This window comes from Panthera pardus, unplaced genomic scaffold (genome assembly GCF_024362965.1).
Source record: "Panthera pardus isolate Hobbes unplaced genomic scaffold, ASM2436296v1 HiC_scaffold_6, whole genome shotgun sequence".
Classification (NCBI taxonomy): domain Eukaryota; kingdom Metazoa; phylum Chordata; class Mammalia; order Carnivora; family Felidae; genus Panthera; species Panthera pardus.
In genome coordinates, this window is record NW_026526991.1 from 34,261,681 (window position 1) to 34,289,137 (window position 27,457).

The 27,457-nt window shown below is 35.9% G+C and overlaps 1 protein-coding gene across 3 annotated transcripts; it reads left to right on the top strand.

The window, feature by feature from the left end:
- The first annotated feature begins 504 nt into the window (after positions 1–504).
- On the top strand, positions 505–27,457 carry TSPAN19 (tetraspanin 19). Of its 3 annotated transcripts, XM_019434729.2 has the most exons (10): positions 5,905–6,787; positions 6,880–7,036; positions 7,356–7,448; positions 7,537–7,609; positions 10,304–10,428; positions 16,277–16,351; positions 20,327–20,437; positions 22,850–22,993; positions 23,904–23,987; positions 25,299–27,457. In XM_019434729.2, exons 3-10 carry the CDS (start codon positions 7,383–7,385, stop codon positions 25,365–25,367), a joined length of 747 nt encoding a protein of 248 aa, XP_019290274.2. In that variant the 5' UTR covers positions 5,905–6,787; positions 6,880–7,036; positions 7,356–7,382; the 3' UTR covers positions 25,368–27,457. The 3 variants fall into 3 exon arrangements, with proteins under 3 accessions (XP_019290275.2, XP_053751365.1, XP_019290274.2); XM_019434730.2 differs by lacking the exons at positions 5,905–6,787; positions 6,880–7,036 and adding an exon at positions 505–679; XM_053895390.1 differs by lacking the exon at positions 22,850–22,993 and having other exon boundaries at positions 5,901–6,787.

Consider the following 27,457-nt stretch of genomic DNA (forward strand, 5'->3'; position numbering starts at 1 on the left):
ATAAAGAAACATTTTGTTACAATTAGCCAAGTGGAGGTAGCCTGACCTTTTAACTGTTTCTGATCTATATTTATTACTTCCATCTAGAGAATGTTCATTTGTCTATGTATAAACTGGTCCTGCCACTAAACCTTAATCTTGAATAGTGATTTGTGGGGCGGGAAGTGTGGAAAAGAAGCCAATAAAGCCGTTGCTTTACACGACAGCAGTTTATTTTTAAAAGGAAAAGTAAATAAGTCAATTATCACTCAATGCCTATCAAAAACCTCTCAATGTATAGGGTGAAAATATTTAAAAATTCTTTTCTGGAATATGTTTTACTGTAAAATATTGACAGTGACACCCACTATTTTCATATAAAATTTTAAGCTTAAGTATATATCATGCTATTTAATTTTAACTTTAAAATTCATCTAAGTTTCTTTTTTTGTGGAACAAATACATAGTGTACAAAACGTGAACTTTATTTTAGTTAATAACAGGTATTTCTGATTTTATTTTTTTTAAGTTTGCAAAGTATTAAATTCCAAGAGGAAGTGTCTAAGCATAATTGTAAAAGATATCTGACATACGATAAACTAAACGCAAACATTTCACTGAGCCTTTGAAAGAAAATAGACTATTTCCTGGTAACAACTAACATTGCATCAACACAAGAATGAATAATATACAATGAGAAGTAAGTAGATTTTTGATATTAAAAAACACAGTGCCTCACTCAAGAACGGTAATGATTTTGAAAAATAAACTACCTCTGGTTTCAAATCTAGTTAAAAGTTAGGATATTTTTTATTATCAAAATCCATGCTCAAGTGCCATTTTTTCTTTTGTTTTTAGTTTAGTTTTGTTGCAAATTTGCAGACTATTCAAATTTTTCATTGAAAACACTCAGGCTATCGAATCATATTGAAATTCACATGTAAAAATCTTAAGATTGGTTTTATTTGTAATTATGAAACTATTCACGCTTTTCTTAAAAAATATCAAATCCATTAGTAATCAATTAATTTCCAGAGCTAATTTTAAATAGCTAACTTAGTAGTCAACTTATTTGAATGTAATGTCTAAATTGCTTTTTTCTTAAATCTTACCCTGACAAACAAACTGATTAGCAAAAAAGAAAAATACTTAGAGTTCCTCTGAGGATAAATTCATCCATGGTGCGTGTTACTACACCTATTATATTCTTATGTTATTTTTTACCTTGGAAGAAAACTGACAACCCTATCAATTAGTCATTACTTAGCTGTCATTAATTAATATCACGAATTAAGAAATAAAATACAACAATTATCTCAAATAGTTACATATTATGTTTTGTGTGTTTTGTTTTGTTTTGAGAGAGAGAGAGAGAGAAAGAGAGCAGGGGAAGTGCAGAGAGAAGGAGACAGAGAATCAGAAGCAGGCTTCAGGCTCTGAGCTCTGAGCTCTGGGTTCTGAGCTCCGAGCTGTCAGCACAGAGCCCGACCTGGGGCTGGAACCCACAAACTGCGAGATCATGACCTGAGCTGAAGTCGGCTGCTTAACCAACTGAGCCAGCCAAGCACCCCAAATAGTTATAGATTATAAGTCAATTTAACTTGAAACTATTGCTTAACGGGGCGCCTGGGTCAGTCAGTTAAGCCACCGACTTCGGCTCAGGTCATGATCTCGCGGTCTGTGAGTTCCAGCCCCGCGTCGGGCTCTGTGCTGACAGTTCAGAGCCTGGAGCCTCCTTCAGATTCTGTGTCTCCCTCTCTCTGACCCTCCCCTGTTCATGCTCTGTCTCTCCCTGTCTCAAAAATAAATAAAACGTTAAAAAAAAATTTTTTAAGAAACTATTGCTTAACTATGCAGCATTTAACATAGATTTATTTCATTGCAATCTTCCTAGAAAGCATAGTCTAAAATTGAGCAGGTTAGTTTGTCTATAACATTTTCACCTGCATTTTTTTCCTTTTTAATACATAACTTTCTTTTCATTAAATTCTGCTGTTGTTTTGAAAAGTATCTGAATGATTGCATCTATAGCCAATTGACCTAACACAATATATTTCCCTTAGAGAGCACATAATATTCATTGAGGAAATAAAAGGATGAAAGAGAACTGTTTGTTCTTCTGATATCTAACAAGGAAAGATTTCTTTGGAAATGTTAGTTGAGTAGTGAGATTACTTTAGTTTAAAAACATTGTTCAACAGTTGTCTTAGTTTTTGTTCAGCAGTGATAAAATTTAAATATCCCAGAGTATCATTATAGTACTCAAATAGCTGCATACCAGATGTTTGTTTTATTTTCTTGAGGATGACTATTGAGTAATAATAGTTTTAATATGTGACCTGTAGTGTTGGATTCTTCGACCTCTGCTTCTCTTTTTCCATTTAAAGACTATTGCGGACTCTCGAGTTCCTCCTCTAACCCTTTTGGTGCTCTCTCTCTGCAGCTGACATGACTACCTACTTGAGTTCATCACTTTCCTACAGTTCCCATCCCATTTCCCAACCTCATGTGCATCTCCCTTGTATCAGATTACTATTCTAGGGGCACCTGGGTGGCTCAAGGTTGAGCATCCGCCTCTTGAATTTGGCTCCTGTCATAATCCCAGGGTCATAGGATGGAGCCCTGCCTTGGGCTCAATGCTGAGCATGAAACCCACTTGAGATTCTCTCTCTCTCTCTCTCTCTCTCTCTCTCTCTCTCTCTCTCCCCCTCTCCCCTGTTCACACTCTCTCTTTCTCTCTAATATATTTTTTCAAAGAAAAGATCACTGTACCATAATAACATTTAGCCCAGTACTAGACTAAGTGCTTTACAAACATAATCTTGTTTAACACATCATATCTTGTTTTCACAACATCCCTTTGATGTTCCTATAATCTACATTTGCAGATGATGACATGGGGGCCTGGAAAGAGTAGCAAGAAAGTGGTTTATATCTATGGGTTTGACTCTCAGCTCTGCCAAATATTAACTAGGTGAACTCACGAAGGTTATTTTACCTTCCTGAGTCTCTTTGGTCATTGACAATCCTGGGGATAAACTTTGATGGTCAAGGCAACCCATATAAATGACATATTGTAAAACAAGGCATAATGTTGCTAGCCCAAGTACTTAAGCTCTATAGACCTGGTTTCAAGTGTTGTTTTGGGCTTTTTCTAACATCCCACTGCTGGCAATTCTACCTCCTGTTGTTTCTCTCACATCCTGGTACTGTTCTCCATCGCCACAACTATCTTGTACTTTAGACTACATTCATTTGTTGTGAACTAGTACATCAGCTTCATAAAGTATCTCGCTGTCTTAGGTTTCTTTTCTAATTTGACTTCCACGCTGATGATGGAAATATGGTTTCCAATACCTGCAGAAAAATAAAAGTCATTTCTTAGCAAAGCGTACCTGATCTTTCACAATCTTTACTGAATCTACTTCTCTAGCCTTATTGTTCATCTCTTGCCATTCGACCCATGCCCCCACACCCTTCATTGTAAAGCTTGTGAACACAGTGTTCCATCTGTCTTGAAATCTTCCTTTGTCTACCGCATTTTTGTCTGACTGGGACCTTCTTAAGCATCCTTCAAGGATTGTCTCAAATTTATCTTCTCTCTGAAACTTCCCAGTTGTGCTTATTCCCTGTCCCCACACCTCAAACACAGAATTAAGAGTTGGCCCCAGGTTTTGATATTTGACTCCCTGACAGGTTGTTTATTCATTTTTTTGCCTCTATCTCCTGGCACTCAGAAGCAACTTAAAAATGATAATAAAAAGTAATTAGACTATTACTTAACTAGTGAAAAATGACACCTATGAATAGGTAAATCATTGTAAATTGTCTTTCCCTGTAGCTTTTATACTACTAATAAATATCTCAGCTATTGGACCATTAATTAACTAATCAGGAAATGAACAAAAGAAATGCCACACCAGGACCTTATTTGATTAAGTTAAAAACAAATTCTCTGTCTATAGTAAAATAATGATAATAATACAAAGTTCTTCCACACTACAAATATTTAAATAAGAACTTGTGTATCTTTGTGTTAGCACGTCTTTATTTTCATTGATGTTGTTTCCAGTATGTGGGGCTTGTGACTGGAAAGATCAGCATATGACCATCCCCTGTTCTCATTCTGTGCAAATATGGCTACAGGCTTCCTTGACTTGTTGCTTAGACACCCTATTTGTTGTCTTCTAACTCTTTAACGTGAACTGCTTGCTGTGATCTGAAAGTTTGTATTTCCCCACACTTCACATGTTGCAATCTTTATACACAATGTGATGGTACTTTTAGGGTACTTTTTCGAAAATGGGACTTTTAAGGGGTGATTAGGTCATGGGTTGATCCATCATGTGTGGAATTAGTGCTCTTATAAAAGAGATCCCACAGAGTCCTTAGCCCCTTTCCCCACAGGAAGATACAAGAGGAAGTTTGAAACCTGGAAGAAGGCTTCCACCCATGCACGCTGGCACCCTGATCTCAGACTTCCAACCTCCAAGACTGTGAGATATAAATTTCTTTTGTGTATAAGCCACCCAGTCTGTGGTATTCTGTTAGAGCAACCCAAACAGACTAAAACACTGCTGTTTTGAAGGTACCATGAGCAGCCTTCTTACCAAGTTAGCTGACTTTGAGAATATTGCATTCTTACCCTTTTTACCTCTATGTCATGCAACATTATTTTAGAAAATGTTTCCTCTATTGATTTCCATGAGATCATACTTTCATTATGTTCTCATTTTGTAGAAGTCTGCATTAAAAAATTGAAATTCCTAATGATGTCATTGTTTATTATCAAATCTCTGCTCACTTTTATCTGTAGTCAATCCCACTCTCTTTCATTCATTACCATGACATCAGCTCCCTGTGAATAATTCCCACATTGCCTATGATATCTATTTACTTGCACTCCATTTCCAGTGGTTAACCACAAGATATATTAGGAGATATCTTCTTCTAATTCAAACTCATTTAGTAAAAATGAAATTTATAATTTCCCCCAATTTCTCTATTGCCAATGATTATCACTATTCTTTTATGTACCCATCCTACAGGAATCATTCTGATTATCTCTGATTCTTTCTTTTTCATGGTAACGCACCTTGAAACTGTATCCAAGCCCTCCATTTCTCCCTATAATGATCTCTTACAATGCCCTTCCCTAACTGCTTGGTATTTTGTTTGGCTCTTTTCACCCTAATTCAATTCTTTCCTTCATCTTGGGCACATAGTTGACTCCACCTCCATTGAGACCTAAGTATGTGCCAGCGGAATATGTACAGAAGAGAAGTGTGCAACTTTCATCCCACTTGATTAAAAGATGCTTGCCGAGTTTGCTCATCCTCCTTTCTTTTCTTTTCTTTTTTAAGTTTACTTATTTATTTCTTTTTGAGAGACAGCATGAGCAGAGAGGGGCAGAGAGAGAGAGAATGAGACAGAGAATCCAAAGCAGGTTCTGTGCAGACAGCAGAGAGCCTGACATGGGGCTCGAACCTGTGAACTGTAAGGTCATGACCTAAGCTGAAACAGACGCTTAACTGACTGAGTCACCCAGGCGCACCCCCGCCCCCATTTCCTTTCTGCTGGCTATAAAGCGTGACCCTGTGAACAAATCTGAAAGCCAGATATGGAATAGGCTGGAGCAAGCCCCAAGTCCCTAAGATGATTTCCTAGAAAAGAACAAGTTACCCACCTTGGACTGAAAGAGAAATAAGCTTCAGTTTATTTTTGTATTTGGATCTTTTGATAAAGCATTTTAGCCCTGATTCTAACATACTAATTATTACCAAATCAATGGCCAAATCTTTGTCTCTCAATACTTCACACCAGAGTTACTTCAGTGTTCTTGTTCACTAGTCTACTTTCTCTTTCTCATTCACAGAGGACCAGGACTTTAGCCCTGAGAACTTGTTTAGGCTGTAGGAGAGCATCCCAATATTCTCATAGGCTGAAGTAAATAGAAGTGAAGCCACAATCATATATCTACAGCATCTTAGTGAGAAACTGAAATAAAAACCAGTTAGTCTTTCCAACTGATTCTTCTATCCAAACAGGCCAGACACTGAAGGAACCTAAAAATAAGACTGGAGGACAGAAACTGGAGAAACTAAATGGCAGTAGGAGACTTCAAAGAAGATGATAGAAGACAAAACCTGGAGAGACTCCTTCAGCTGGGAAGAAGAACTGTGGAGTTTTAGGGAGGAATGTGACCTCAAGTGAGAGTAGGGAGGGGAAGTGTGTAGACTCTAACCTAGACATCTCTTAGTCCTCCACTTTTCAGGGCATCCTTCAATTCAACAAATAGATCTTAGCAAATAGAGACAAGTAGCTTCAAATTAGTCTTATTAAATCTGCTTTCATCATCTTAATTATACACTGCATGTGCTAAAACGCTGTAAACTATGGTACTAGGTAGAATTGAAACAGTGAAGGAAAAGAGAAGACCCAGAAACATGCCCAAGAAAATTTAAAGCAGTCATATCTAATAAAGCACCAAAACCAATGGTCTAGGAGTTGACTTTCCCATAAAAGTTTTAGGAAACTAAATTAAATAATTTTTAGAGATTTTTTTAAGTTTATTTATTTATTTTGAGAGAGGCAGAAAGAAAGGGAGAGAGAATCCCAAGCAGGATCCACACTGCCAGCAAAGAGCCCAATGTAAAGCTTGATCTCAAAAACTGTGAGATCACAACCAGAGCTGAAACCAAGAGTCAGACGCCCAACCCACTGAGCCACCCAGAGATCAAGAGTCACATGCTCTACTGACTGAGCCAGCCAGGCACCCTTAAATAAGTAACTTTTAATTAACACAGCTGTAAGTTGGTTTTATTCCTTCCATTGTACACTAAACTAAATTATGCACTAATAAAATAATCTAATTCATCTACTCATTTATTCATTCAGCAGATATCTATTGAGTAGCTACTATGTGCTAAACTCTGGGAGTATACTGGTACACAAGACCTACTCAGAGGTCTCACAGAGACCTCACTGAGGAATTGACATTATTCTGGAAAAAAAGGAGGGAGAAGCAGAGGTGAAGGAAAGCTTCCCAGCAAGGAAGGTGTGTTAAAATAAGAACAAAATAAAATATATTACTTTCTGAAAACTGCAAGAAGTTTAGTAAGGTGCCTATTGGCATGTTATACAAATGCCAATTTGTTATACAAATTCTTGTTCTCAACTCCCTGGTGCAGATGGAAAAGACAGGCCTCGTTTCAAGATGTCTTCAGCATGTCCCTATATTCTGGAGGGCGGAGGGGAATGTTACATTGACAACTGGTATAAGAAGAAAAATGTGTAAATAAATGATGTGAATAGGCAGAACTATTTAAAGTTGTACTGTGGTGACTTAATAGTAAAAGTTGTGGTTATCTTTTCAGAAACACCAATATCTGGAGGGAAAAAGAATGTTAAGAAAAAACAAAATATTAATTTTTAAATACTTTCTTAATCTCATTAATGGAGCTTTCTTGGTAAGACTCTTTATAATTATTTAGTAAAGAAAATGTAATGCATTTTTATTGGCAATCCCAAAAATATAATCAACTGTCTTTTCTGTAGGTTCTTGGACTTTTACTATTGGGATTTGGTGCATGGCTTTTATTAGATAGAAATATTTTTTTCACAGCTTTGGGTATGTATCTATTTTTCTTTTGCTCTCTTTGTGAACTCACGCATTCCATTTTAAATAATTGCATACATGATTTATTCAGCAGGTGGCAGTATTTCTCTAAACTTCATTGAGTATTGTTCAATTTTTTTCCCTATGAAGCTCTTTGCCAATTGGTTTTAGAAACATCTCTAACTAATAGGACTTAAAACCAAGACCATAAAGGAGAATAAATCTGGTGAGAGAGAACTAGGAACTTTGGCTGGACAAGAGCTATGAGAGAAATGGAAGACTGGATTGTTCTAATAAACTCTGGATGAAAAGATAATGGAGATCCACATATTTGATAGTGCCCAGGTTAAATAATTTCTTTTAAAACTCAATTACCATCTGCTCTCACCATCACATGGTTACAAATAAAATATAATATTATCCAAAATGAATAAAATAATTAAATGCAGGTAACTTGATAAAAAAAATCTTTATTTTGCCATTTTGTGGTATGCTGTGGTCACTATGGACTGAAGTTTAATAGGCTAAAGATTATTTTTATATACATATCTTTGGTGGGAGGCAAGGAAGCCACAGTTTCAAGTGCTCAATAGCCAGATGTGGCTGTTGGGTATGGCTACCTTATGAGACAAGTTCAGAGTTAGATTATATCCATTACGTCAGTGAGTTTTATTAAACAGTACTGTTAATCCTTAAAAATATGACAAAAAGCAGGCCAACGTCTTTCTTAGTGGATTTCAAGTAAGATAAAATATGTTTTTAGGAAAATGAAAGCTGAGTAAAAATGTTTAATAGGTAATAAAGTGCTAGAAAGTATTGAACAATTTAAACTTCAGCTACACCTAAGTGCCTAGTAACTTTATTCTCTTCCATTTGCATACTTTGCTTATGGAAAAGTATTCATGATGTCTGAGTGCATTAGTGGTTTGCTCAGAGTAAAGGGGTGTGTGGAGATCTTACGACAACCTTTCTGTCTTTTTCTTTCCTTCCCCAGAAGAGAGGCAATAATAGCTTCCACTTATTTATGTTGACTCTGTGCCAGACACTGGGCTAAGCACTTCCCATACAGCATCTAATTTGGTAACACAGTAGTTACAGTGGAGCAAAAGTCATTTCCTTTTTTCTTTCCCTCCATTATGGAATTGAGAGATAGTTCTCTTAAAAATTACATATTTGAAAGTATGCATTTAGTGAAATCTTAGTTAAGGTTTCAAGACATGGAACTGAAAATAACCAGTTTGTGGCAAGAAACTGGTTGGGTCCTCCCCTCCCTTTTATCTGCAACTTTAAATTAACTTACCCTTTTTTAAACACTATTCTGCCTTCACCTCTCCATTTGTAATAACACCATGCTACATGAGGTTCCCATCTTCCCTCTGCCATAGTAATAGCATCCAATAGCCTTGTGTTCTGATCTCTTTCCTTAACCATCTTCCAGAGGCCCGTGAAATAATTTAAGATGAAAATCCATCCATACAACATTAAAAGCTTTTCTCTGGCTCCCCACTGCACTTATTCATTCATATGACAAGTATTTACAGAGTGTCTTCTACATGTTAGGCATGATCCTGTAAGCTGAGGATACTGTAGTGTACAAGAAAGGTAAATACTTTGTCCTCATGGAGTTTAATTTCAGTGAGAAAGGCTGGGTTAGAGCATACAAAGTGTGCATAATTTGGCCCCTGAAAACCTGCCCAATTTCACCTGCTTCAAACCCTAAGTGCCAGCAAAGCTGAATTTCCTACACATACTGTGCTTCTATCATTCCAATCTAGATATATTCAGTTATCACTTAAAGCCCATGCTCAGTGTTCCTTCTCCAGCAATCTTGCCTACCTTTACTCTCCAACCTCCTCCCCTTCCTGGATCAGATGCTCATGTACCCAGGGGTGTGCTGGTAAATATTTAACAACCAGTTCTGGGAGACAAAGTCTTGATTTATGGTATTTACTGATTTCTGTGGTTTAAATACGTAATGTCACGATGGCTGATTTCACAGTGTCACCGTGAGCTAAGTTGGCTTACAAATTTTGTGAAAATCTAACAGTTGGCGTTTATGAGCCAGAACAAACTGGCTCCAGCACACCACTGCCTCCACTGTTCTCCCATAAAACCTAGGGCATATTTAATTTATTTCTTCTTCCTTTTTTTTTTTTTTAACAAATATTTGGTAAGCACTCAGTGTTCCACAGTCTGTGTCATAACACTAAGCATTTAACAGTTAGTCTGTTGACTGTATAAATATATATAGTCTCTAGCACAGAGAGCTCAGTCTAGGTGGAGAGAGAATAAAATACAATTTCAATGCAGTCATATTTACCAATAAACTCAGTTTCTTATAAGAAAATTGACCCACACATATTAGATACTCAAATAAGTTCATAAGTGTTTGGATATACATTAAACATAAAAGAGTTTCACCTTAGGGGAAAAAAAATTTCTTTCATAGAAGACAGTGAAGATCAATAAGATAAAAGGAAAGAGATCTTTTGAGATTGAAGAATTTTTTCATCATGTCATTAATGGAAGAAAAGTCGCCAAGACTAAATAAGAGGTTCCAGAATGAAGTAAAAAAAAAGAGAGAGAGAGAGAGAGAGAATCCTACTGGTTGGCGACAACTGCTTACAGAAATCTTGGGTTACTGCATATATTGTTAAGTAGGATTTTAATACCACTTGATAATCATTTATTTTGTGGTTTCCACAGATAAAAATAATCATCTGATAGTATATATTTTTCAAATTTTGACTGGAACTGGATCTGCTATTGTTCTTCTTTGTCTCTTGGGTTATTTGGGAATTCACAATGAAATCAGATGGCTCCTAATCCTGGTATGTATTTCATTTTAACAGCCTGAATTAATCTGTATCTTCGATTTACAGTGTCCAAGTCACGAAATGAGCAATAATCATTTACATCACCATGACACCTCAGTATAGTGTTTCCCAGGGAATAAGGTAAATTAAGCACCTCCTCTCAAGAAACTTTTCTAGATAGAATGTTCTTGGTGAGTTTTCCATGGATATGGACCTCTGCCCTTGCACCCTTAGATGTTAATTTTCCAAACAAAGTCAATAGGAATCCATCTCCTGGGGTGAACTACAATTAACCAAACATAACAATCTGAAGACTAAAATCCAAATAAACGATTAAAGTCAATGAGCAATGTAGCTTAGCAAGACGAAAGAAACCATGTCCTTCAGTTAGCACATCTCCCTGTGGGACTGCCATGTGGAAAGCTAACTTATAACTGAGATTGCAATTTATTATTTAACAAAGGGAAATATAACTGCTGAGAGGGCCAGACTCTGGCATCTGGCTGGCACACTATCTCCCCCTAGCCATATATGTGGAAATATAAATTATAATTAGGAATATAGACCTGAACATGAGCCATTTACCACACATGTGGCAGCTAAAGATCACGATTCACAGGCTCAGATGAAATACGGCTTTTGCCATTTTCTTTAAATCAAATCAGTTTTAATTCACAGGAGCTCTCTTGCCAAACAAGAGCAGATCTGCCTTTGCCACCTTAGGCCATTCAAACAGCAGAATGGGCAGACCCCGAAGGATCACGTGAGCTGGGAAAGTGAGAGTTTTCGTGGTAGCCAGTGTAGATTGATAACCAGTGTCCAGAGTGACCACCCAGCCTTTCAGTGCTACATAAAAGCTAAGTATTTCTGCATTCTTCCTGGTAAGAGACACAATGGCTGCAGTTGAATATTGTATTTGTTTGACAAAACAAAAGAAGGGGGGAATCTAGAAGGAGGGAAACAAACATCTTATAAGTTTCAGCCTTATGGGATTGTGATATTAATGGCCTATAACTGAGAAAGCCTGATAGACCCCATCATAAGGAATGGACAAAGTAGGTCCTGAAGCCAAGACACCACACTCTTGTCTGGAGGCTCCAATGAAGGGCACTACTACTTTTTGAAATCATGTCACGTTTACTATTCTCTGAATTTACCAATACTTTACTGATGGATACATTACCATGTTAATTCATGCAGTCAACTTATGGGCAAATTTTATACGCCTAAGCACTTTCTTTGGCTTAATGGCGATTTTGCGTACCTTTACTCCAATTGAATAAATATTGTTTCACAATTTAAGGCTTAGGGGCAGTTTTACTTCCCTCTTTTAGAAGTTCTTGGGCAGTCTCTCACTGTACTCTCTAAGTGCTAAAACAAATAAAAAACACTGAATTTTTCTTATTACTATAAATATCTAACTACTACTAGAAGAGAATTTTCAAAGGTAAAAATCATGACTCATATATATGTGCACAAACATGTGTCCGAGACTTTATTTAAATAATTAATCATTAAGGGAACCAGTAAGAAGTAACAACTAGTTGAATGAGAATAAGATTTTGGAGATTTATATTCTCTATAGACTGTATTTGTTTGTATTTCCATTAATAGGAATTGCATTGCTATGGACAAGGAACTTTTTTTAATATGAAATTTATTGTCAGATTGGTTTCCATACAACACCCAGTGCTCATCCCAACAGGTGCCCTCCTCAATGCACATCACCCACCTTCCCCTGCCTCCCACCCCCCATCAACCCTCAGTTTATTCTCAGTTTTTAAGAGTCTCTCATGGTTTGCCTCCCTCCCTCTCTAACTTTTTTTTCCCCCTTCCCCTCCCCCATGGGTTTCTGTAAAGTTTCTCAGGATCCACATAAGAGTGAAAACATATGGTATCTGTCTTTCTCTGTATGACTTATTTCACTTAGCATAACACTCTCCAGTTCCATCCATGTTGCTACAAAAGGCCATATTTCATTCTTTCTCATTGGCAAGTAGTATTCCATTGTGTATATAAACCACAACTTCTTTATCCATTCATCAGTTGATGGACATTTAGGCTCTTTCCATAATGTGGCTATTGTTGAAAGTGCTGCTATAAACATTGGGGTACAAGTGCCCCTATGCATCAGCACTCCTGTATCCCTTGGGTAAATTCCTAGCTGTGCTATTGCTGGGTCATAGGGTAGATCTATTTTTAATCTTTTGAGGAACCTCCACACTGTTTTCCAGAGCAGCTGCACCAGTTTGTATTCCCACCAACAATACAAGAGGGTTCCTATTTCTCCACATCCTCTCCAGCATCTACAGTCTCCTGATTTGTTCATTTTGGCCACTCTGACTGGCATGAGGTGGTATCTCAGTGTGGTTTTGATTTTTTTTTCCTGATGAGGAGTGACATTGAGCATCTTTTCATGTGCCTGTTGGCCATCTGGATGTCTTCTTTAGAGAAGTGTCTATTCATGTCTTCTGCCCATTTCTTCACTGGATTATTTGTTTTTCGGGTGTGGAGTTTGGTGAGTTCTTTATAGATTTTGGATACTAGCCCTTTGTCCGATATGTCATTTGCAAATATCTTTTCCCATTCCAATGGTTGCCTTTTAGTGTTGTCGATTGTTTCCTTTACAGCACAGAAGTTTTTATCTAGATGAGGTCCCAATAGTTCATTTTTGCTTTTAATTCCCTTGCCTTTGGAGATGTGTCAAGTAAGAAATTGCTGCAGCTGAGGTCAAAGAGGTTTTTTCCTGCTTTCTCCTCTAGGGTTTTGATGGTTTCCTGTCTCACACTCAGGTCCTTCATCCATTTTCAGTTTGTTTTTGTGAATGGTGTAAGAAAGTGGTCTAGTTTCATTCTTCTGCATGTTGCTGTCCAGTTCTCCCAGCACCATTTGTTAAAGAGACTGTCTTTTTTCCATTGGATATTCTTTCCTGCTTTGTCAAAGATTAGTTGGCCGTATGTTTGTGGGTCTAGTTCTGGGGTTTCTATTCTATTCCATTGGTCTATGTGTCTGTTTTTGTGCCAATACCATGCTGTCTTGATGATTAACGCTTTGTAGTAGAGGCTAAAGTCTGGGATTGTGATGCTTCCTGCTTTGGTCTTCTTCTTCAATATTACTTTGGCTATTTGGGGTCTTTTGCAGTTCCATACAAATTTTAGGATTGCTTGTTTAAAGATGAGAGCAGAAATAAACAATATAGATTCTAAAAAAAAAAAAATTGTAGAGCAGATCAATGAAACCAAGAGTTGGTGTTTTTGAAAAATTAAACAAAATTGATAAATTGATAAACCTCCAGCTAGGCTTCTCAAAAAGAAAAGGGAGATGACACAAATAGATAAAATCATGAATTAAAATTGAATTATTGCAACCAATCCCTCAGAAATACAAGCAATTATCAGGGAATACTATGAAAAATTATATGCCAACAAACTGGACAACCTGGAAGAAATGGACAAATTCCTAAGCACCCACACACTTCCAAAACTCAAACAGGAAGAAATAGAAAATTTGAACAGACTCATAAACAGTGAAGAAATTGAATCGGTTATCAAAAATCTCCCAACAAATAAGAGTCCAGGACCAGATGGCTTCCCAGGGGAATTCTACCAGGCATTTAAAGCAGAGATAATACCTATCCTTCTCAAGCTGTTCGAAAAAATAGAAAGGGGAGGAAAACTTCCAGATGCATTCTATGAAGCCAGCATTACTTTGATTCCCAAGCCAGACAGACACCCAGCAAAAAAAGAGAACTACAGGCCAATATCCCTGATGAATATGGATGCAAAAATTCTCAGCAAGATAGTAGCAAGTCAAATTCAACAGCATATAAAAAGAATTACTCAACATGATCAAGGGGATTCATTCCTGGGCTGGAGGCCTGGTTCAATATTCGCAAATCAATCAATGTGATACATAACATTAACAAATGAAAGGTAAGAACCATGTGATCCTGTCAATCTATGCAGAAAAAGCATTTGACAAAGTTCAGCATCCTTTCTTAATAAAAACCCTCGAGAAAGTTGGGATAGAAGGAACATACTTAAACATCATAAAAGCCATTTATGAAAAGCCCACAGCTAATATCATCCTCAATGGGGTAAAACTGAGAACTTTCCCCCTGAGATCAGGAATACGATAGGGGTGTCCACTCTCATTGCTGTTGTTTAACATAGTATTGGAAGTTCTAGCATCAGCAATCAGACAAGAAAAGGAAATCAAAGGCATCAAAATTGGCAAAGATGAAGTTAAGCTTTCATTTTTTGCAGATGACATGATATTATACATGGAAAACCCGATAGACTCCACCCAAAGTCTGCTAGAACTGATACATGAATTCAGCAAAGTCACAGGATACAAAATTAATGTACAGAAAGCAGTTGCATTCTTATACACTAATAATAAAGCAACAGAAAGACAAATAAAGAAACTGATTCCATTCACAATTGCACCAAGAATCATAAAATACCTAGGAATAAACCTAACCAAAGATGTAAAAATCTGTATGCTGAAAACAGTAGAAAGCTTATGAAGGAAATTGAAGAAGATATGAAGAAATGGAAAAATATTCCATGCTCATGGATTGGAAGAATAAATATTGTTAAAATGTCAATACTACCCAAAGCAATCTAACATTCAATGCAATCCCAATAAAAATTACACCAGCATTCTTCTCGAAGCTAGAACAAGCAATCCTAAAATTTGTATGGAACCACAAAAGATCCCGAATAGCCAAAGTAATATTGAAGAAGAGGAACTTTTGTATTACTACCAGAATTCTGTAAGTTTACCCCATACAGAGTTGAATAATAGTTTAGTCAAAGGTAACATTGCATATGTCCATAGGATCAGAAAACTGGGAAGGTCCACTGGACCACAACCAGCTTTCCATTAAAAAGAAGCCCAGTAATTTTTTTATTGTTTTACATTAAAATATTGTCTTACAATATTTTATAATGAAGTATTGTTTTACAATTTTCCTGTCTCTACAAATCTCCTTTTAGTGAAGATTAAGTGAGATGATGTATGTAGAAGTATTAGAAATCTAAACTTCCAAACAGATCTAAAGACCGTATTTTTGTCTCTGAAACATTTGTCTCTAAAAATAAGATTTGTAACTTATATCAAACAAATTTTAACTATTTTAAAGTATTAATGTTTAAAATATGTGAAATTAAGAATACTAACAGTGAGTCATTCTTATATTTTAGTTAGTAAAATATTCAGACTGCTAATTTTTTTAGATCATTATAAATTCTAGATAATATGTACTACTATGGCTGCTATGATGAGGAAGATTGCAGTGGCCATAAGTTTAAAAAATATAGTTAAATAAATGTGCAAATAATTTCATTTGGCCTTGAAGAGAAGTATTTTCAGTTTTCAAAGGAATAATTTAAATGTACATACAAATTTAATCTTATTGTAGCAGATACTTTTGTTATTTTCTGTTGTTGTTGTTACCTTGTCCATTTTGGATTCGCCTAACAGGTCACAATGCAGTGGTTTTTCTAGTGTGAGTGTCATGGTGCGTTAAGTGGAGATCCAGCTAAGTGAGTTCCCCTCTAGGACAGTTTTAGATCCAAATGAAGGAAGATCATCAACAATTTCATTAGACCAAGTGGTCTGTTAGGGTGCCCACTGAATACTATCACTTCTGTCTTATTCTAATCCAAATGTCCCATGATTTTTTTCTTTGCCTTTTTGTTTGAATAACATCACTCATGTATATGAGGGCTGGAAACCAGCAATACCTGTGTGTATTTTAAAACAGGATATTTCATATAATGTGCATTTCCCCATCATTGTAACATCTAAAGTACCTAGTAAAAGCACAGTTACCATCTCTATGTCTCTTTTGTTTTAGTATGCAGCACTGTTAATGTGGGCCTTTGGTGTTCAAGTTGTACTTTCAGGATTCATCTTCACAAAGAAAAAAGAGGTATGGAAAGATCATCTTTTTATTTGAAACCTAAAGAAAATCAGACATCTTAAATTATTAAGACCTATGAGCCTATATTAAGAGCGAAAGGTAAATGTCTTTGTGGGTAAAAAGATTCAATGGACATATTACAGAATTCTATATAAGGTCATATCAAAAAGGTGGACTATAAGGAAATTTGTCTTTAACTCAGCAGAATATTGACAGTGTTGTAAATAACAAAGAACATGGGGGAAGAGGGGGTGATAGTGGGTGTAGGGAATCCAAAATTTGTCTCCTGGCCAACCCTGGCTCCCATGATTAACCCAATTCTATTTTTCTATATAGACTTACTATATTCTATTTTTGTCAAGAAATACCTTTAGACTTGTATGAATTTGAAATTTATTTAAATGAAATGAAATGCATAATTCAAATATTTGGTACAGGTATGGTCATGAGTGATATAATCAATCACGAGATTTATATTTATCAAATTAAGTTTAAAAAAAAAACCATATAGTAAACTGCCTGAAAAAAAAACCTTTGGGTAACAAAAATTACCTACTAAGGTCAATGGTTACCCTCTATTTTTAAAGAAATTTAATTGTTTCAGGGTGCCTGGGTGGCTCAGTTGGCTAGGCATCCAACTTTGTCTCAGGTCATGATTTCATGGTTCGTGAGTTGGAGCCCCACATGGGGCTCTGTACTGACAGTTCGGAGCCTGCTTGGGATTCTCTCTCTTTCCCTCTCTCTCTCTGCCCCTCCCCCACTTTCTGTCTCCTTAAAATAAATAAATAAACTTAAAAATTCAAAAAAAGAAAAAGAAATGTCAGTGTTTCAGTGCAGTCATGCTCTGTCTCTGTATTATGGGAGATTTTCCTGTAGGAAAGAGCATGGACTTGAAGTCATACAGATCTGCAGATAACTAGAAGTCCACAAGCTACTTAGCAGTCCTAAGCCTATGTCTTAATCTGTACAGCATGGTTAATACCCAACTCCCTTAGAGAGTCACCACTAACTGACAACTTCAAAAGTTTCTGTCACTGAGTAGCTACTTAAAGCTCCCTTTCTGGGGCACCTGGGTGGCTCAATTGGTTAAGTGTCCGACTTCGGCTCAGGTCATGATCTCCTAACTCGTGGGTCCAAACCCCACATCAGGCTCTGTGTTGACAGCTCTGAGCCTGGAGCCTGCTTTGGATTCTCTCTCTCTCTCTCTCTCTCTCTCTCTCTCTCTCTCTCTCCCTCCCCCCCCCCCATTCACACTCTGTCTCTCTCAAAAATGAATTAAAAAAAACTTTAAATTTTTTTAAATATTTTAAAAAAGAACTCCCTTTCTTGCCTTAATTAATTTCAAAGGAACCCCTGATCAATTCCTACACTTCCTAGCCTTCAAAAATCTCTCTATATGTAGAGTCCTAAGTAATGACCAAACCTCATTCCTGTAGAACACCATCACCCTCCAACTTCATTTGCTCTCCTGTGCTTGGCATCTATCCTGGATATCTAGCCACCCAGGACTTGTTGTTAATGGCCTGACATTTAGAGCTAAAATGTCTTCTCGTGTGTGCGTGTGTGTGTGTGTGTGTGTGTATATGTGTGTGCACAGTATGTGAGTTCTGTAAAGCTGTAATGGTGGCAAAGCACTACATCCCAACCAATCGGCCTGTAACTTTTGGATCTGGTGATAGAACTTGAATATAACACCTCAGGATCCTTAACACCTAAATTTAGTTTATCAGTGTTGTCCATGCTCTCTTAAGTATTATTCACATATTCATCTCTACTTAATGTAAGAATAAAAATGATCACCTGAGAATAATTACCATGTGCCAGCAACTGTGATAAGCACTTTATAGGCATTAGATTTTTGATTCTCACAACAACCCCTAGAGAGGCATTGTTAGTCCTACTTTCTAGAACAGGAAACTGAGGCTTTGAGAGGAGAAATATTTGCTAAAATGCATCATGGCCAAATGACAGAGTCTGGACTCAAACACTTATTAACTGAATCTAGAGGTAACAGCTCTGTTTACATCAATTTTCCTTCTACATTCACACTAGATAAGCTCCTAGGGGCTTCTAAGTCTTTTATGCCACTTACAGCACCCAACAGTGTTCGAGGTGCACTAGGGCTACAAAGGATCCTTGTCAAAATAAATATGTGTGAGGGGATTTTCTTTATACAGAAGTCATGGAGATTAGATATGATACTCTGGTGTACTAAGATGTGATTTATCTGCTCTCTGGATCTCCCAAATAATGCTTCAGAGGGTAAATAAGGACATAAGCCTGCCCCTTCCTACAACAATATAAAATGGAAAAATATTTTCTAGTCTAAATAAAAATTAGGGGGCCTGTGTGGCTCAGTTGGTTAAGCATCCAACTCTTGGTTTTGGCTCAGGTCTTGATCTCACTGTGGGTTCAAGGCCCGGGTAGGGCTCCATGCTGGCAGCATGGGGCCTGCTTGGGATTCTCTCTCCCTCTCTCTCTACCCCTTCCTGATTCATGTACACGTATGCTCTCTCTTAAAATAAATACACTTTTTTTTTTAAAAAAAGCACATTTAAAAAATGAAAATAAATAAAAATTAACTTAGAGAATAAATTAAATAACTTACAGATCTAAATAACACTACATTATTCTAATCTTCTTAAATGCATTAAAGCATAGATATATAAGTGAGTACATTAGAGTTAACTTGTACACATGGTTTAATGGTTGTAGTATTCCCACAAGTTAATTAGTTTTCATTATTAAAAGATAGCATTATTAAAAGATACAATGAGAAATCACTAAACTAGAATTCAAATGAACCATATTTAAAAGTCTCATCTCCACATCCTTATTCATGTAAACAGAGCAAATAACTAAATTCTCTATCTATCTCCTTGTTCATAAAACGGAATAGTATCTGTTCTTTCTACGTTTTACCTTAGTTATGAAAGTCACCTGAACTTTTAAATATTTAAGTAGATTACTATTAAAATTTACCTCTGCAATATCTAGGTTTTGAAATAGCGCGTTCACCCCATTCTTTCAAATCTGATTGTTTTTGTTATAGCATTGTGAAAACATAATTTAATTTTTTAAATTAAAAATCATAATTCTTGTATAAATATACAGCAAGCACAGATAAGTGATTTTATTTAACATCTTGATTAATGTGGGAATCAGTAAGAAATAAAAACCAGTTCAAAGGAGAGTCCAAAGAGAAGACACTTATAAAGGCTATCTCTTAACATATACAAAACACAGTTGGTAAAGGAGATACCATTTGCCCCCCACCAGGAAAAATTCATCTGCTTTTCTCTGATAAAGAATCAGTTGTTAGTAGTTTCCTACAACTTACAAAGTTGTTAAATAAGTTAAAAACTGAGAAAGATACAGACCCTCATGAAATAAGAAGACCCTGAAGTTATGCTAAAGAAAGCCTAATTTTCATTGAAAAGATACTCAGTAATCTTTTTCGGCCCATTTCAGAGTTTTTCACAATTTTTCCTGAGAGTACAAGAAGAAAAGCAGAATCCTTAGACATTCAGGAGAATAGCACATAACTTTCTCTTCAGTCATAAAATAAGTCTCATATATTCCTCTTGTAGGTCACAATGCAAAAGACCAAATGCCTCAGCACTCACTGAGATTGCTAAAAGTAGTTAAAGAAACAGAAAACACAGGAATAATCAGAGAACAGCAAAATGACTAGAATACTCTTTTGTTAGGAACCATAAGGAAAGTTTCCTTCAGATTTGGACTTTTTTTCCTTTCCAAGTTTTCATTTAAAGTCCAGTTAGTTAAAATACAGTGTAATATTAGTTTCAGGTGTACAAATTAGTGATTATATATACAATAGAATATTTCTCAGACATCGAAAAGAATGAAATATTGCTATTTGCAATGACATGGATGGAACTAGAGAGTACTATGCTAAGCGAAATCAGAGAAAGACAAATCCCATAGGATTTCAGATTTTGACTTTGATGCAATTTTCAACAGATTCACCAAGTATGGCATGATAAAGTTGACTTAATCATTGCTGAGTATGGATCTAAAGATATGCCTGAAGATATACCCAAGTGGACTTTTCTGAATGCTTTGCAGAAAACAGTAAGAGAAAATTAGCATAAAACTAAAAATTAGATGTCAAACATGATCACTATAGGGTAAGGGAGACGGGGAAGGGTGGGAGATGGGACAGAGGAATGAGAGGAATAGCACTGTTCCCAGTTACAAATCTTGAGTTTTATCCTCCTTTTGTAAATTAGATCTTCGATTCTTGGTTAACTGATGTGCATTTTAACCTGGTCTCACCTATAAAAGTGTTGGTGGGGTAATCTTCCCTGCTGCACCTGTGGGACAGAAGTCTGAGCACAGTTCTTGCCAGCAGCAGAGAAACATGGTAGTTACCATTTAAGCCTGAATGTCAGGTTTGCTACATATTAGCTTTTTGACCCTGGACAAGTATCCTTATTAATTTCAGATTCCATATTCTTAAAATGGACAGAATAACCCTTACCTCTGGTTGGCAGGAATCAATGAAATAATATATAGAATGTACAGAAAGCCTTGGATCTGGAAAATAGTGAGCAATTAATACTTGCTAGCTAATGTTATTAGGATTCTTATTTTGCACATCAAATATTTCTAGGCAGGGTACAGGAATGGGTATGGTTGCCCAGATGGTTTACAGGAATAGATCACCAGCTGGAACTTAGTAAATGCTTGATAAAGAAAACAATTTTTGTATTTACTTTTTGTAAGTGCTTTATATGTATTAACTTATTTACTCCTCTGAACCCAATGAAGTAAGACCTATTATCCTCGTTTTATAGATGAAGGACTATGAAATTGAGTAACTTACCCAGGGTCATAGAGCTAATTGGGTTGCAGAAACATGATTCAATTCCAGACAATGTAGCACTAGATTTTGTACTCTAACTACTATAGTAGGTGCCTCACATAGAAATAAGTATCATTGGAGCGCCTGGGTGGCTCAGGTCATCATCTCACGGTTCGTGAGTTCGAGCCCCGCTCTGTTGGGCTCTGTGCTGACAGCTTAGAGCCTGGAGCCTGCCTCAGATTCTGTGCACCACACCCACCCCCCCACCTCTCTCTCCACCCCTTCCCTGCTTGTATTGTGTCTCTGTCTTTCAAAAATGAATAAACATAAAAAAATTTAAAAAAAGAAATAGCTATTATTTTTAGTATATGTAATAACAGAAAGGCATTTTAGGAGAGTTGAAATATAACTATAAATGCTTTTAGTCGTACTGTTTTTCCCCTGATGCATATGATGTGTACATGTATTGCCTCTCTAGATTGCATTAGGACTGATGGCAGAGAACCAAACCTTCCTATGGTCATAAACTGATAAACAAGAAAAAAGTTCTATGTGTGACATTGCTATTATTAATGAGAATCAAGCTTACAGTTCCTAGTCCTGAGTATAATTGAAACAAGATATGTAGATTTGACTGAACTCATTTTCAGTACTCACACTCTAAAGCATTATTTCAGTCATTCAACATTTCCATGATGGTTGGTACATATTGTGACATAGGCAGTACTGATGTTATAACATTCAACAACAAGTTTAGAAAACAATGAAGTATTCACTTCAACTCTGTCTTACATTCTAGGTGACAAATATATATGTTGATTCTTTCACATCTTCCCTCTTCAACTTGATGGGATTGGAAATGAGATCTTTCCAATGTGTTATCATTTCTATGGCTATTTGCCTTTTCATCTTTTTTGACTCTCTGTGGAAAATTTTCACACAATACAAAATTGCAAGTTAACATATTAGTCCTAAGAAAGTAAAAATAACACTGAATCTCTTTATGTATAATTAAATAAAAATGGCAGCATATTCTGGAGAAAAAATATAGCTACTGCTATGGTGGAGAGAAAGATATGCCTACAGTGATTTCCTTTTCTGTATTCAGTCCCAAACATAGTTTGTAGCTTCAGTAAATCAGGTACACCTTCCATCCTGGGTTCCTTTATGTTAAATTCAGATCTAACAATTTCATCCAAACATAGCCCACTTATATTGTAAAGATCTTTTTTTTTCAACGTTTTTTTTTTTTGTTTTTTTTGTTTTTTTTATTTATTTTTGGGACAGAGAGAGACAGAGCATGAACGGGGGAGGGGCAGAGAGAGAGGGAGACACAGAATCGGAAACAGGCTCCAGGCTCCGAGCCATCAGCCCAGAGCCTGACGCGGGGCTCGAACTCACGGACCGCGAGATCGTGACCTGGCTGAAGTCGGACGCTTAACCCACTGCGCCATCCAGGCGCCCCTATTGTAAAGATCTTTAGTTCTGGTTAGCATCAACAAAAGCAGTAACAAAGTAATGGATTAAACAAACAAAACTATACTTATATTTGTAATTCACTGCATTTCAATGCAGAATGAATTAATAGCTTTTTCAGAAAAAACATTTAACGTACATGGGAATCACAATTAACTGCCTTTTGAATATTTTATAGTAAAATTTATAGATTTCTTTTCTAGTTGCAGTGTTGTGGCCAGTACAATTACACAGACTGGATAAAGAATAAAAATAAAGAAAATTCAGAACAGGTGCCATGTTCTTGCACAAATTCTACATTAAGAAAGTGGTTTTGTGATAAGCCACTGAATGCAACTTACCTAGAGGTAAAGATAAGGCTTTCCAAGTGTTTACAGTGCCTTTTTTTGTTTTGTTTTTGCAAGTCAATTTAGAATGCTGAACAAAAGTTTTATATACAAACACTGTTATTTACAGTGATTAAGTTCTTAAGCTACTTTATGAAACTGAACTCACAATTAATGAATAATTATTATTTTTAACTTTCTGAGAGTATGTTATTTAAGTGCTCCTAGAATTTGAGATACCATCAACCTTTCTCCCCAACCCTCCTTACTGAATCCCTGCAGAAAGGGGAGGCACTTTTGGCCAATCTCTGGCATATAGGATTGGTAAGGGAGCTACAATACCAAAAGTAAGAAGGTATGAGCATTGGCAAAAACTGAAGTGAGGGGACCCCAGCAGTGAACAAGTGTTCAGATAAATGTAGTAGAAGCAAGAACAGGGTTTCATCTGTTACTTACAGGTATGGGATACTGATCAACAAGATTTCCATCCCAAGAACTTCTAATATTTTATATAGTTCACACACTGATGTTATTCTAATTGTAAGACACATTTTTTATTTACATAATTCATTCACAGATAAATAGAGCATTATGGTTTTTTTAAGCTTCTCCTATTTGGGAAATAATCATTTTCGGTCATAGTACATACCTTGCTGAATTACAGTAGTGTGCAGAAAATTAGAGCCCTTTCTAAACTTAATAAATTTCTGATTTCAATTACATCACAACATCTTAGCAACTTAAAAAGTAGTAACAGAGATGTTCTGCTATGAGAGGAAGTTCTCTGGACTAAAAAGTCTAGTCTCCACTTAGACAATGACTTTTTAGAGTTTGTGAATTACTGTATTATGTTTCTTCTTCTTTGTCATAGAATTCTATATAAGACCATTTTCCTCTCCCAAGTCAGTCTAAATAACTTTTCTTTCATTAGGGTTGTGAAAATAAAATCAACACATGGTATAACGCTAATGCTTTAACATTAACTGGAATTAACTTCGGACTTTTGGCTTCAGAGGTAAGCTTTTGTTCATATGTTTAAAGATAAAAAATAGTTGAGTATAAAACATACATAACAAACTGCAGAAAAACCAGCTGGAGTCCTAATCAGACAAATTATACAAAAGGAGTCAGGACCTTGAGACTATTCACATCCGAGAGAGGTATGGGTCCCAACTAGGGGGGTGATACCCTTAAATCAGCCAGGTTGGATGACCTGTTAATAAATGGTCATCCTGGAAGGTAGTGACTTCATTGCTTTGTGATATATATATATATATATATAGAGAGAGAGAGAGAGAGAGAGAGAGAAAGAGAGAGAGAGAGAGAGAGAGAGAGAGAATGCCCACATTGGGCAGTCTTCAAGTTGGCAGACTCTGGAAATCTAGACCAATGTTTGACATTAGTAAATGTACTAGTTACTCATATACTCATTCATTCATTCATTCAGTCAGTCAGTCAATAAATTTGGAGGAAGGAGAACATCTACTGTGTGTCAGGTACTGTATTAATGGTCAGAGATTCAATGGGAAGCAAAACAGACACATTCCATGACCTGCTGACCTGTAGGGTGCCAACTACAGATTTGAGACTCAGAAGCAGAACTTCATTCTCCAGTCTCAGTGCAGACTGATGAAAGCAGGTGAAGGCTATGAATTTAAAAAAACTGTGAAGAATGAATGTATTATCACAGTGTAGACTAAAACACTGCAATGAATATATAATGCATGGTTTGTTCAGAATAGGATACCGCGTTTAATTTTATGCTGATCCAAAAAGGCATTGACCCGAGGTTCCATAAATTTTCTTCAACTGGTAACAACTATAGTCTCAGAATGGTGATTAAAACATTTTTATATGCATTAATGATGTTCTTTCAAAATGTTTATTCCCCATTGTGTTCATGCTTGGGTGTTTAAGACAAGACTGAATGGGAGATAGTACCTGTGGTCCATTTTATCATCTACTCTTTGCACACCACCTTTAATGATTCTACACCAAAATGAAGCAGTTTTGTAGGACTGATGACACAGATGATGAACAAAACCAGATCACAGTTTATCATGACACCTAGCCCAATGATAGCTCATGTAATTAAAACTGAAGTCTATTCGTTAGTCCCTTCATAAATGAACTTGGTGACACCTGGGTTACTCTAGAAGACTCACTTTGCAGACTTCTTATTGGCAACCATATGTACCTTACTTCAAAACTTGGCCACTCTTTGATCCTTTCCCTATAAAACATGCATGTAGGGGATTGTATTGTAAGTTTTAACTTTGCGAATTACTCTTATTTATTATTTTGATATCATTTTCTTTTCTTCTAGGTTTTGCAAATCACATTAACTGTTTCTTTCTTCAGACACATCAAGAATAGAGTATATGCAAAAATGTGATCTCTGGACTTTAATTTACCCAGAAGAAACCAGCTAATTCTCAAAATAACCACATTGTGTTCTTTTACTCCAAAAAAAAAAATTGAATTACATTAATTAAGTTTAGAACTTATTCAAGTCATTGGTTATATGTAACATAGAATTATGGAATATTATAAGAAATCACTCCATGAAATTCTCATTTTGTTTTTCAAAATATCAAATTCTGCAGTTCAGAACTTTACCTTGAGTTATTTTCTGAATTCAAGGATGTCATTATATACACTGAATTCAAAATGTGAAGTATCACTATATGTTTTGAGTTTCCTATATAGAAAAGATACATATATGATGCTTAGAAAATACTAATTAAGTAAACAATTATAATATCTACCTTGCATTTGCAAATTTTAAGAAAACGATACTGATTTGTGGGAAATTTAAAAAAAAAGATTGAAAATCTTCATGTCACTGACCTCTGTACTGAATTAACCATTTATTTCTGTCTTCTGATTAATGCTTGCAAGTGGATAATAAAATTTTAGAGATTTGGGTATACTTTAGTGGCAGTAATAAAATATTAAAATCACAATTTTTAACTGTAGCATAAATGTCCTAAATGATCACTGGATTCCCATACTCAACTTGCTACTCATTTTCTTCTTTTTCCTTAAATTTTGTTCAGGCTTACATGCACAATTCTCTGAAGGGTATAAAAATAGCCTACCTGTTCTATTTTCCTAAAAGTGATATTGTGAGAACAGGAGAAAAAATCCTTTGACAAATAAAAAGTGCTATACAAATGAAAGGCATTACCATATCATTGTTGTTCTTTATAGCAAAAAGACTACCTTGACCTTGAGGAAATCAAGAAAAGATAAATTAACTGAAGATCCTGCATCGCTCTCAATCCTATGGAAGGCTCACTGTCATTTACTAATTCAGTCATTTGTCTTTTCATCCATCTGTTCAGTACATTTCATATTTCAGAGACCTATGAACTTTTTACAAGGCAGTGCAAAAAGAAACAGAATAACCATTTTCTCTAAAGCAACCTGTAAATGCACGTGCCTTCACTTCTTTGAGAGAGATTCTTTTGGGAATGTTTTATATTTTATTTTTTTAATGTTTTCATTTTTATTTATTTTAATTCCAGTATAGTTAACATACAGTGTTATATTAGTTTCAGGTGTACAATATAGTGATTCCACAATTCTGTACATTACTCATTGCTCACCAGGGTAAGTGTAGTCACCATCTGTCACTGAGTCCTCTTTGCAACTCCAAAGCCTCACTCTGCACTTGACAATGTAGGTGGCCACCAAAGGCCATTGAACTTTATTAAGTCAGGTTAATCAGTATGCTATCAGATAAAACTCAGTTGCCCTCTTAGATTGTCTCACTTTGACTATACTCAATGGTTTTGATTTCATCTGGCCATCGCATCGTAAAAATAATCTGTCCAAACTTGTTTGGGAAACAGTAGCTGCTAGTTTATTTAGTCACTGCTACCCACATTTCATTTCTCCAGGAACCTGAATAAGAGATGTTGGCAGTGCAAAATCTCCTGTAAAAGGTTTTCACTGAAACACATTTTTAAAAGAATATTGCACCAGAAATACTGTCAGGCATCCCTAAGTGTTTGTTTAATGTTTGCAACATCTGTGTAATATTTTTATACCTTTGTTTTATTTTTCTGATCTTAGAGGAGTAATTCTTCAGCATAAGAGTCCCTGGCAAAAGGAAAACACAAAAATCTAATCTTTTTGCTGCCATGATATAAGGCTGGAAAAAAAAATGTTCTTAATTAAAATAAAAATAAATTTTAAAAACACATTTCACACCACCTGTTATTTATCATAGTTTATCCTCTGTTATTTATTTTTCTTCTGTATCCCTTTGTATTTTTGAAGTCACCCATTAGATGAAAGAAAATAATGTCATATATCCAGTAAATCTATAAATATTTATTGAGCCATGTAGGATTTTAACCCTATACAAACAATAAAACCTGGGAGAGCAGAAGCTACTCCTTGATAAATTAAATTATAGGGATTAAGCCTTTGCTAGTATTCAGAATATTTGGGACAAAGTAAAAGGAAGTAATTTTG

Coding starts and splice junctions, on each gene's coding strand:
- TSPAN19 (XM_019434730.2), top strand. CDS start 7,383: ATGTTAAGAAAAAACAAAATATTAATTTTTAAATACTTTCTTAATCTC. Junction 10,429..16,276: donor TCAGATGGCTCCTAATCCTG/GTATGTATTTCA, acceptor CTTTTGTTTTAG/TATGCAGCACTGTTAATGTG. Junction 22,994..23,903: donor TGAATGCAACTTACCTAGAG/GTAAAGATAAGG, acceptor TTCTTTCATTAG/GGTTGTGAAAATAAAATCAA.